This window comes from Aythya ferina (assembly GCF_964211825.1).
Source record: "Aythya ferina genome assembly, chromosome: 6".
NCBI lineage: Eukaryota > Metazoa > Chordata > Aves > Anseriformes > Anatidae > Aythya > Aythya ferina.
The window spans coordinates 21,507,414-21,520,747 of record NC_140303.1 but is presented as its reverse complement, the minus strand read 5'-3'; the positions used below and the strand labels follow the sequence as shown (position 1 = coordinate 21,520,747).

General features: G+C 35.4%; 1 protein-coding gene across 2 annotated transcripts in view; it reads left to right on the top strand.

Annotated features, from left to right (window-relative positions):
- MYO3B (myosin IIIB) overlaps window positions 1-13,334 on the top strand; it is a 250,167-nt gene that overhangs the window by 28,179 nt on the left and 208,654 nt on the right. For both annotated transcript variants that reach the window (XM_084524490.1, XM_084524491.1), the window contains 3 exons: window positions 799-903; window positions 1,166-1,265; window positions 4,584-4,660. In XM_084524490.1, the coding sequence (XP_084380616.1) occupies window positions 799-903; window positions 1,166-1,265; window positions 4,584-4,660 (282 nt within the window). The remainder of the gene's footprint in view (window positions 1-798; window positions 904-1,165; window positions 1,266-4,583; window positions 4,661-13,334) is intronic.

Sequence of the window (13,334 nt, the reverse complement as noted above, 5' to 3'; positions counted from 1 at the left end):
TAGGAATAGATTTGGCATATTTACTCATTACAAACAGGATCTTACTTTGATAATAGCCTAAGATGAGAAGTAGACACCTTAAACAGAGGAATAGCTACTAGAAGGGCATGGACAGTGAAGTAATGGTGTGGGTGAAAAAATACAAAGATTCTAATTTTACTTTTTCTCCTCCTCTTTTGCTGTATGGCTGTCCATTACTAGTGAAATGCTTGCAAGAAACAGCTTTCCTGGATCAAAATGCTTTATATCAGTTGCTGGCAGCACATGCCATCAAGTTTGGAGTATAAAGATATGGTTTCTGTCTACTTTATACTGCCTGCCAGCAGGAGCATTGATGGAGTGAAAGTTTAAAATGACTGCAATTTGTTGCCTCATGGTTATCAAGAGCATCCGTCTTTTCTGTCTGACATTTTCTTTGCACAAAAACATTTTTTTCAGAAATACAACACACAAACCTGAAAATACTAAGTAATTTAAATTGGGCTTGAATCCTCTTTTAACATCAAAATACAGTCCTGTTAATAATATTTTGATTTATAATTACATTTTATAAGTTCCACTTTATAAAATTTCACTTCCCTTTCCCCACCTAAGTCGCTGTGATTTATTATTATTATCGTTAATGAATTATATTCTAAGGTATGGAGGACAACCTAAATAACTGCAAGATAAAAATCTAGTTGCTCCCAGACTTTTACTGTAGTGTGGTTTTGGTAGGTGTTCGCAGCCTAACCAAGCATGTTGAGTAACTGGGAACTTGTCTTGCTTTTTTTCCCTGTGCAACTCCCCCCTTCACAGCTGTGCAATGGAGGTTCTGTCACAGAGCTTGTCAAAGGTCTGCTGAAGTGTGGCCAACGATTGGATGAAGCTATAATCTCATACATTTTATATGGTGCTCTCTTGGTAAGTATGTTCATTGGGCTTGTAATGACAGCAGAGGGTGCAATTTACTCATCTCATACATACATTTTCCATTTATAAAGTATGGTAATGTTGACAATATTATGTGGGCCATTATAGCAGCAGGGGTTGTATTGAGCATGTAATCTGGTGGACAGATGTTTCTATAGACTATGTGCAGATTGTCTTCATTACATTCCCTAATAGTAGGGTAATTGTTTTTAAATAAGGGAGTAAACTTATTTCTGTTACTGCTGGCATATAGGGCCTTCAGCATTTGCATAATAACCGGATCATTCATCGTGATGTCAAAGGGAACAACATTCTTCTGACAACAGAAGGTGGAGTCAAGCTCGTTGACTTTGGTAATGACCACTTCCCATTTGTTTTCTTGATACATGCAGTTTAGCCAAAGGCGTCTGTTTACTTTCCGCTGGGAAGGCAGAATGCTATAATGAGAGACTTTTTCAGGAGGATGCTCGAGATTATTTTGAGGAGGAAAAATGGAAAAGCAACCTGATACAGCAAGAATAAAAATTCTAGCAAAAAATCAGTGATAGACTTCTAGCTTAAAAGCATAAACATAATAATTTAATAATTAAAAGTAGCTTTGAAGGTGTCATTTTATTTACAAAGCTTTTTTTCATTTCACAAAGTATGTCAGTTTCAGGGTAATTCTCCTAATTTAAATTTAAATATTGAATCTTTTGCATATGAAAAGAAACCATTCTTCTCTCTGAAATGACTTTTGCTAGCCTCTAGCATTTTATTCCCTCTGAGCAGAAGGTAAAATGGTCCCATGGGTCCAAAACCCAGTATCCATTTAATTTGTGATTACTGCTGTTTGTTAGATATTAGCATGGCAGTCTGGAAACATCATAAGAACAAGAAGAGAAGGGAGAGAGAAGGAGAGAGAAATTGACTGGCAATAAAATTTAACTTGGTTCAGCATTTTACTTCCTATGAATACGCACTCAGAGAAATAAGGGGATGCTTTAGTCCGTCGGATATGTATGCAATGGAATGATCAATTTTGTTAGTGGGTAACAGAAACAGGTTATTAGTAATATGTGATTTATTAGCAAAACCATATAATACATAAGGTAATTATCATTGAGAATAGTACTGTGTGAATAACAGATGTATGCTTAGCAGAGCATGAAGGAAAATGAGAATACCAACCTTTCTGGCATCTTCTTGGTCTCTCGCTTTCTATGTTTTTTTTTTGTGTACGTGTGTTTCTATGACATTTAAATTTAAACAATAATACTAGTGAATTACAACAAATACAACTACCTCAAGAAAAATATATGACCAAACACTCAAGTGTTCCTAATATTTAACCATTAGGAAATACCGAGATGCAACATATCTGTGTGCTTCCTGTCTGAAGTATCATGCACCAAACTTTCATGAAGTTGCTTTTTTCCTCTCTAGCCCACTGCCTTAGTCACAGAAGGGACTCTGGGAACGAATTAGTACTGAGTCACAGGCAAAATTGTAGAACTGTGTGTCTCACTTGTTGCAGAAAGTGGAAGATACATTGTGAAAAATGCAGGGTTCAGAAAGAGAACGGTCTTGCAGTTCAGACATCTGAATGGCTTCAAATTGGAGACTATTCCTGCTTCTGCCAGAGTTTCTCTTGTTATCAAGTCATTTGCATCAAACTTTTTAGAAATGGCCACTCTGTTTCTCATTTTCGTAGTACCCAGTCTGAAACACCTTTTCCTTCCTTGCAGAAGAGCTAAATGTTCTTGAACTGCAGCTGAGATCCATTACAGCTATACTTAAGGCATGTGGAGTGCCTGAAAACTGAAAGGTCTCAGATTAAGTACAGAAAAACAGTGGATGCATTTTATATTTTTAGGTTAATCCCTGGAACTAATAATCCTTCCTCATTTTGCAGGAATGTTAAGGAGATTTACTATTTGATAAGGAGTGAAGGAAAGCTGTCAAAAAGAAAAGGAAATAATAATTCTGAATTTCCCATTGGATGGGCATACTACATAAGGAACTAGAATTCAAATTGATGGGGATAAAAGGAAGTATTCAGTGACTACCTCAGTGAGCTCTGTCCATTCTGTCGACAGAATGAGACAGTCTTGAAGGGGGGGAGGAGAGATCTCATACTCAAGGCAGTACATAAGGATATTAGCACATAGAGAGGATTGCACAAATATCCTTAACTGAGAATAAAGGCAATTCTTTGCCTTTATTGCATGACTTTACGACTTGTTTTTTTCAACATGATACATATTTCTTTCTTCAGCTGCTGTCAACAGCATGATACTTGAATAAATATTCACCATAGTGTAAGCTGACCCGAAATATCTGCAACTAATCATTCATTCATGCTCATGTTCGTTCTCTCTTTCCCACTGTATTCCTCTTACTTTGTGTCTCTGCTCTTTGGTATTCTGCACTGTTTTGGAATGACCATAGATACAGCTCCAAGTTAGGCTAGCTGAAGAAAGATCAGAGTTAAATGCAGTCTTTTTGTAGGCACTCACCATTAGCTGTTTCACAGTGATACTCAGTAAATCACTGACGGCTTGCAATCACACTGATATGAAAAATAAATACAGAATTTAAAGCCAGGTCGGATGGGGCTTTGAGTAACCTGGTCTAGTGATACGTGTCCCTGACCATGGCCAGGGGCGTTGGAATTAAATGATCTTTAAGGTCCCTTCCAACCAAAACCATTCTATGATTCTAGTTGAATCTTGGAGCCAGCAATCTATTTAACTTACAAATGACAATTTTGAGTCTCATTTATTGAAATCAGGCACAAGTCTGTCATATGTGTCTACCTGTTTCTCTTCTTGGGTAATACCACAGGAGCTGTGTTTTCTTTTTCTTTTTTTTAAATCCATATTAACTTGAAATATTTTTAAGTCAATATTGCTTTTGTGTCAGCTTATTGGAATGCTCCTGAATTCTATAATTCAATTATAAATTGACCAGAGCATAGAAAAAGACTTGCTGTGAAAGTTCATTCTAATTTGTTTAGTGGTGGTTGATTTTGCTCTAGTTCCTTCCTTCCTTTTTTCAGCTGTGCTTCACTAGTCCAGCCCCAGTCAGCAAAGCAGTGAAGCACAAGCTTTGTTTTAAGCACGTGCTTAACTTCTTAGTACAAGCTACAATGTGATCTTGAGCTTCCATGATTTTCTCCACAGAGAAAGATTTAAGCAAGTGCATAAATGTTTTGTTGAGCAGGAGCTTCAGCAAATACTCCAGTGAGCAAGTTTCCTGCCAGCAGTATTCAGGGAATAAATTTCAGCTAGACTTGGGCAATATTTCTGGAACAGAAGTTTTAAATTCTGTTTGCAATTTGAAGTGTTCTAGTTTATATTCATGAAAACAGCAGATTACATGTCTGTGATATTTAGGTGCCAATTAATTTTTTGAATTTGAATGAAAGTGCTTCAAACTGAGAGTCATTCACAAAGAATCTCTCAGCAATTCTGAAATAAAATAGCAAGCTGTGGTCTGTCTGGGACAAGCTATGAATATGGGAAAAAAGGAAATTAATCAAAGAATTCAGTACAAATGCTGCACCTACTTTGGCCAGGCATTCTGCAGCTGTACTCTCAGGCTCAAAGTTTGTTTCACAGGTACTTGAAGTAAACTGATTACAATGAGGTAATGAATTTGAAGCCAAGATTGGATGTGTTTTATTGCAGGTGTTTCAGCCCAGCTCACCAGCACACGGCTGCGTAGAAACACTTCAGTGGGAACACCCTTTTGGATGGCACCTGAGGTAGGCAAATGTTTTCTTAATCCTGTTTGGGTTGTCTTCTTTCATTGCAATGCATAATTTTTTTTTTTTTTTTTTTTTTTTTTTCCACACAGCATGCGAAAGAAGTATCTCTTCTTGTTACCTTAGGTTGTGTTTCTACTTTCCTCTATATCTATGGCCCCTATTCAGTAAGATGAATGTCCTGTTAGAATATACAAAATTGATTTCTTTAACAGTAATAATGTTCAACAATTTCTTCTATGTCATGTTTCCATAAAGTACAGGGGGTCTCCATGTAAATTTTATGATTTCACAATCAAATACACTCAATGTAATTCTATAGAAATTCTTTTTAGGTGAAAAGTTCCAATATGAGAGATGAAGGGAACACTTCATAAAATTATCAGGTATATAGTAGATAGGGATCTACATCTTACAGCTTGGGGATGGGGGAAACCGAAGTCTGCAAATCTGCAGTCTCTTGCGGACCAATCCTCTCCTGGGCTAATGCTTCTGACACTGCTCTGGCCCGGCATCGTCTTACACAGTGTGAATATTTGTGTGCATGTGTTCATGGTTTGTTACCTATGGTTGGATTTCTGTTCTGAGAAAATGCATGCAGTTTTTCTACAGTTGGCTAATTGATCCGTTTTGTTGATCCATTTGCTTAGTTATGAAGGTAGGTACTCTGAGTGTGGGAGAGGGAGATTAAAAAAAATAGTAGTTGTTATGCTATTCGTGTGTGCTTTCAGGAGCCAAAACTTGCATCACTCATCCTAATCTATTACTATATTGGCCTAAGCAGCACTGATATTTAAAGGAAAGGTTAAATTAATGAGGATTTAATGTCTGCTAAACTGAAGTATGCACACTGAACAGTAGTAGTAGATAAGAATGATATCTGTTAATAATTTTTGACTTGTCTTTCTTTTGAAGATCTTAATGCATTTTCAAACATCTAGTTCTCCTTCTCCATTAGGGTATTATGTCCTGCTGGTCTTATAGCAGGGGGGAGTGTGTTTTGGTGTGCTTGTCTATACATCTAATTACAGGGTGGGAGAAGGAGATTCCACCTTCCTGTCCTGCTAGAGGACACTGAAAAAACCCTGATTCAGCTGTGTGTTGTTTAAGCTTAAATTAATTGTGTTCTTTAAGATTAATCACAGACTGTCATGTGAAGTAGTTGGGCCAAAAAAAATGTAATGAATAAAGTATTTGAATAAGCTACAACATGGCAAATTTCAACGTAATCATATGTGTGTTGATGTCATGGAATCAGTCATAGTATGAAGGTAAATACTAAACCAGAATTAAATGTTTACTAGGAAAGAACAACAACTTTCATGTATAGTCCATGTAATAGTTTCATGTAATCTGTACTACTGCTCACAGGTTTTTCAAATGCTATGGTAGAAGGGAAGTAGGTAATTGAAAATGTAAAACAGGCATCTAGGAAGTTTTGCATGTTGTGTTTAAAGAAATTATTTCCCACCACTGAACAGTTACAAGTGTCAATGCAGTGGGAGAGATGTCAGGGTGAAAGAGCGATGGTTGCACATTATAGTAAAATTTGAGCAAGTTTTACTCGTAGATTTAAAAAGCAGCCAGTACTAGACAATAAATTTTATGTTTTCTGATTGTTTATTTGTTTTTACAAGATTTACTTCAGGAACAGAGTAACACAGACAATAGTTACAGCTGGTTGACTTTGTGAGGTGGTACAAAGACTCTGTATGTTTGTGAGTACCAAAACCTAAAGTTCAGATTTCTTTCACTGACTGGGAATATGCACAGTGGGACCCATGGACTGGCATAGATTAAAAACAGAGAAAAATAATCTGTGGCGGTCCTAGCCAATGGCCTTAGACTATATTTTTTTATATAATTTTCTCCAGGCATAACCCTTTATCTCATGAAGCTCGAGAAAGTTAAAACACACTTTTAAAAAAAAAAGTACCTTATGTAATTTCAGTAAATTTGGGGTTAAATGGTTATCCAACTAATTAAAGATTTTAAGATATAAAGTCGTTAATCTTTGTCTACCGCTCTGTAAGAAATACATTTTTTTATATGATACAGTTTATGAAATTAAAAAAAAAAAAAAAAAAAAAAAGGGGGATGAAAAGGGAGTGGTCTGATTTTTTTGTATGCTCTTAAACGTAAATAACAGTAGTAGCTTCATTTACGTTGAAGGCCATTAAACTTAATTGAATTTGGGATGAAATTTGCATGTTACAAGTGCACGCGGGTCTATTTCTGTACATCAAACAGTTAAAAGTGTTGTGTAAATGTTTGTTTGTTTTAAAATACTTTATACTTTTTATACATCCCTTTCTCTTGCTAAGGAAGGCTGATTACAGCTGAGCAGAGAAAAAAAGCTGCTGTAACGGATCCAAAATTGATCTTGTACAGTCTCACAAAGAATGGTTGATATTTTACCATCTCCATAACAACCAGTTTACGTCACAAAGGAGACACAAGATACCTTAGAAACCACTGTGCAAGCATTATTTATGGAATCACCTTCATTGAAGACATTCTGAAACCTTTAAAAAATACTCCTCATATTATGAAATATTTTATTGAACTCAGATTATTAGAAGGTTTTTTTTTCAGTACTGTCTTGCATCAGTAATTGCAATCAAAAGCAGCAATCATACCAAAAGTATTTTTCATCCTGCTTGCAAGTATTTATTCTTAACATAAGGTAAAAACCTGCAGGAATAAGCAGAGACTTTGAGATAGATTTGATCAGAAAATATGACATGCTTATAACCAATGTATGTTATGTGCATAGCACATCAAAATTGGAACAGGGCTAGCTTTAAATCCTTCCTGTTTACTGGAAAGATTTATCAAAATCGCTAACCCAGTGCCATAAAGCATAGTCACATTTGCATGCCAATGCAAGCCACACTGAGCACGTTTCATAGGTGCGCCAATCTGCAAAACAGCTGCAGGATGCTCAGATGCCTGTTACGCTGTTGTTGAAATAGCTTTTAAATGACCAGTTGTTGTAACACGTGCTCAAGTCATACAGGTGCTTTCTTAGTGTTTGTATGAATCACCTATTTCAACTGTTGGGTGAAGTGCAGTTTACCTTACTTCTAGGGAGACCTTTCTGGTATTTTAAAAATAAGTGCAGCCAAATTTTTATGCATAATATGAAGGCTTAGAACTGGGGGGGAAGGGAAAAAAAAAAAAAAAAAGCTGAAAAACTCTGCCTGGGTAGCAGCTTTTTAGGAACAATGGTTTCTAGGTGAAATTGTACTAAGATTGGTAAAAACTAGAAAAGCACTCAAGAGTCACAAAAGTCTTGCTGCTTAAAGGTTTTGACATAGGATAGAATCTATGTCAAATCCAAAAATACCTTTAAAGGACAGGAAAGAAATGTTAGTAATCAGCAAAATAAAAAGCGTGAAGACTAGGATTTATTTATTTTTTTAATTGGACTTTCACTGTTATATAAAACACAGGAGACCCAGTCAATGCGTAAGTCCATCATGGGACCTCATCTCACGTAAGGGTGAGAAAGATAAACTTGATCTGAAGGGAAAATAGAGAGGGAAGATGAAAAAGCCTGCCTTGAAAGGAGACTACAGGACCATTGTAGAGAAATGACCCTTGTGAAGTGAAGCTGTGGTAAACCACGGGAAAATATTCAGATATGAATGAATGACTTAATATAAGCAGGAAACAACTATGCTGGAAACAACAACTACTAGATAAGCTTGGATAAGGAGTAGTCTGTATAACAAGGAAAACCGTCATGTTTTAAGATCAGGTGTGCAAAATGCATCAAAGAGATTATACAATGTGGTACCTGCAGTAGCAAAAGATCAGAAGAAAATAGCAGTGGCTGAGGCATAAGGTGGCCTGTTCAGCTCAGTGTTCTTGCTGGTCAGCATGAAAAGCAGCAGCTTAACCGTTGTGAGTGACTGGGACATCTTAGAGGGCTCTTTTATTTTTATTTATTTATTTATTTATTTTCCTCCTTCTGATGACTAAGGCTTGAATGGCAGTAACAGGACAGATCAAAAAGATTTGTCCTTGAGTATTTGTTTTGAGCAGAGCACAGGATTAACCAAAAAGTTGCTGAAAATGCAGAGGTAGAGAAACTAGGCAGTGTGGAAGCAAGTGATGAACTTGGCAAGGATAGAGAAGCTTTTAAGTAGACTCACAGAAAATCAATCATTGCTGTTTAACCTAATTAGTATTGTCTCACACTTACAAACATAGACATGTAGAAATTGGAACACTGAGTACAGACAAGGCAAAAAAAAAAAAAGATAAATAAGGCAGAATTGTTTAAGTACTGTAATTATTTAAAGCTCCGTATTGCCAAACACCTGAGGTTAACTGAAAGCTGCTGCTATTATGCTGGAATAATTTGTGTTGAATGCTAGTAGGAGGAACCAGATTTGAAATTTCTGAACAGAACTGCCTTTACATCCCTAGTTCCAAATCTCAGTGTGTCTTGTGTTCAACCTTCATTGCAGAACTGGACAAAACCAAGTCAGAATTAAATTGCAAATTTTCTTTTTCACAAGTAATTGAAATATCACAAAAGCAAACCATACTTGCTTCTGATGTCCCAGTTCATGTTTTGATTTCTAAATGCTATCATGATCCGGCCATTTAGATCCTTGAAACTAAACTTGATTTTTGAAACAAATACAGTTAGAATCTGTACCTTTTCTTTGGCCCAAGTCTAGTTTTGGAAACAGAAATAGAAGAATATCATTGAAGACAGAACTGAAGAGATGCTGAAGGCAATTTAAAAACACAAAGAATACAGCGTTATATATTGATAACTGCTATAAAATGACAATGGTACATACATATTTATTGTTTGAAAAACTGAATATAAAATGTAGTCGATCCTTTAAAGAATTACATTTTGAAATATGACACGCAACAGTAGGAAAGAGATCCAACGTTGTTAGAGGTATCATATGAGTTCCATAATAATGGGTTCATCAGAGGTAAAATTTTGGCTATATTTTGCTATTGATTTCTGAGGGATTACAGATGTCACACTATTATTTAAAACTGTGCCAATTCTGTACTATGGGTATTTGTTACTGTCCTGAGAAAACGAAGTAATGACTGGCCAGACTGCCGGAGAAACAACAGATTATTTTCCTTTTCCCTCCTGAATTGACTCATATTTCTGGGGATAAAACTGAGTTCATCTGAGCATCAGAATAAATATCTGGAGTGTCAGAACAATAGGTGTCTAGCTTAATTTTTTTTTTCCCCAGTGTTCCATTGTGTTTTTTTTTTCATCTTCAAATCTGTTCATATGTGTGTGAAATAAGTCTAATACTGAAACAATGAATAATATTTGCATTCAATATGAAACTGTTTCTGCATGATCTAAAGAAAAGGTAACCAAACCAGTATGAAAAATAAATAGCACCAAAAGGACATCTGTAGTAATACAGAACAATATATAAAGAGAAAAATCTCATTTGTGAATACTCACAGCAGCTTTTCTATTGAAGTCAGTATTCATTAAGTAAGGGCTATATTCAGGCTTTAGAATCTGGACCAAAACCAGCTTTCTTTTGGATGCTGTAGATTAGACCTAATTTCTCTTACTTACCTCTTATTTAAGTTTCTATTGTAGGAAACATGGAAAAAAAAAAAAAACAAAACATTGAAAAAAAAAAAAAACACAACACAAAAAACAGCACATAAACATTTAATAATAAATACATCTTGTGTAGTTAAATACTGAGTTGGAAAAATAATGTAGAAAAGATAATGTCATCACAAACCTGGACTTATCTTTTTAATTAACTCTAAATAAAGTACACTGATACATTCCTCTGAAACTATTGAATATATTCTCATTTTGCCATACTCCAGTCTATCTTAGTTGACAGCTCTTTGCTTACCTCATAGGACTCAAGGTCACCATCCTGTTAATAGCTCTAGGTCTCTGCTGTATTTCCTTATTAGCTAAAACTAGCTCTTCTGATATGCACATTTTCACTATGCCTTTAAATGCCAACTAACCGTGGCATTTTTGTAAACGCGGATTTATAATGAACTGGAGGAATTCACACCATAGATAGCATAAATAGATTTCAAGAAAATATAGGATATATCTACACTTTTCTGCCTGAAAGACATTTAAAAACAGTTCTACAGTGAAACAGTATGTGCATGTTATGATAAAGAAACATAAGGAACAATGTATTTTCTCTGATTTTAATAAGGAAAATGTTGAAAATATTTCCTCTTAACATCTTCCCAAAATGTTTAACAACTATTCTCTTGCAGCTTTTAAGATGTTACTGAATTAACTGTAACTGCTTTTCTTTTTAACTTTGTGAATTACAATAAGTAATGTAAGATAGACAATACTAAAAAATGTGCGCTCAAAATAGTAATAAAAAAAAAATCACCAATCAGTTTCAGGGAGAAACTTGACACATAGGCATAGAGAAAATTTCAGTTGCTTCTACAGAATTTTGTGTTTATCTAGCATAAGGATTAATTGTAAAATTCTTGAAAATTCCATGGATTTAATGGGGAAAAAATAAACGTTTTATATGAATGATGTTTGCTACATTGTGATTTGAACATTGCTTATTGATATCATTACTGTATTTATGGTAGTATGCTAGGTGTAGGGTGTAAAGGAATTTTCTACTTGATATATGTTCTGAAATAACATCCCTGCTTTCTGGAGGTTAAAGCAGTGGGACCGTGTTAGAAATTATTTTTAGGAACATTAGATATTTTATTGGAATTCAGCACTGGATTTGAGTTTGGTCTTGTGGCATGTGGTAAGTGGTATAGGCATGCCAGAGAGAAACTGCTACACCTTAAGTGTGAGAAAGCAGGGAAGAAAAAATGGTGGAAACCAGTGGAGCAAGACTGGATGGAGGAAAGGAGGGACACAAAAGTGAAATCTTTATAGCAGGTCAGTGACAGAGTATGGGGTAGAGTTAGATCTCTAAATGGCCACATATAACTGAAATGCCTGTGACTCTAATGTGCCACCTTCTGAGACTTGACTGGCATGAAATAAACAAAGTCATATTTTGGGGAACACAGATTTTATAGGAAGCAAGTAAATAAATGTTAGTTTTTTTCTTGGTTATTTTTACCCCTTTCTTAATTTTCATGGTATAAAACAAAACAGTTGTGTGCTCAAAAGTTGATCTTTTTTTCTTTTTTCAACTGTATCAGTTGGTTTAATAAGAGGTACTCCAATTCCCTATAGATGTAGCCTTCTGGCAGGGCAGTCTAATGGTCTTAGGACTATTTGGCTTGGGTGAGGTAAAAAATAAAAATTATTTATTCACAGCTGTTAAAAAAACATAATTGTTTATATATAATTTTCAATGGATCAACATTAATTTAAATAATTACTAATGCAAAATATTTAAATATTAATTGCTTTTTATTTTGGTAGCACTTTAAACAATATACTTTTTCTGATAGAAATTTGAATGACAGTCATAAATAAGGAACTGAAATACAAATAAGAAGATGTGGAATATGGAAACAATTTCAGCTACAAATTTGCTGTTGTTTTAATAGGTTAAATGTGCTTGAGGGGTGGATAGGGGAAATACAAATCATGTATATTTATATAGACAAATCTACATATATTATACCATAAATACATAGATATGAACTTTGGTCTGGATAATTCAGTATCTCCAGTGCTGCTAAATGCTATGGTGAAAGAGTTGTGATGTGGTTTTGAGAACGTAGGATTTATAACAGTATTCAATTTTATATTTACCATCTAGATAAATTAAGTTGGATTACATAATGTCAGGTGGACAGCAGAAATTCAGTTGGTTTGTTTTGATTTTCATACTTAGCAGTTTTGTTCTCCTTGCAGCAAGGGTAAGTATTTGGTACCACGTTTATTTTTTCATATGCAGTGCTCTGCTTTCAGCGTTGTGCTCACACACCTCATAAGCTGCTTAGTTAGCTACGGCAGCTGAAAACAGCACTGCCTTTCTTCAGGAGCATCAACATTTTAACTGCAGAGCTGCTTCTGCTGGTGGGTCACCAGAGCTAATTGTGTAGCAGTTGTCTCTAGGTAGCAGATCTGTACTGTTATTATCAGTCTACTGTAATGTGTGTGCTTGCAGCTATACTTTGTACGTGCATTGACTGTGCAGAAGCAAAATGGAAGTAAGTTCACTTCTAATAATTCCAGGTAAGTTTTGAAAGGTTTAATGTATTTTGCTTCAGCTGAACATATGTGAATATGAACATCTGTAGTATAGCTTACTTTCTGCCCATAAGCAGTATGTCCAGTATACAAATAACAGCTAGTTCTCTGTATTATCTGTTTTGCCTCTTTTACATCCACCCCATGATCTGCTTGTGCACCTGCTGAAGTTCAAAAAAATCTTTGCAATGATTTCAAAACAAGTAGAATTATATTCTTCAGAAAAAGGAAAATCTTCTTGTCAGAGAGTGAATTGTTGTGTATTTCTGTGAAGTGTATTTCTGTAGACGTTATAAATTGCACAGAATGCCTGATCACCAGCTTCTCAAAATGCCCTCCAGTTTGTGTGACTGATTCATTTATGTGCTGTTTTTGGCAGACCAGTGATTGGCTCCCCACTTCACTCTGACTTTGACCCTCAACACAAACGGTGTTGACAACTACCATCCCATTGTCTGTTTCTCTGTGTGATGTTAAGGTGTTTTT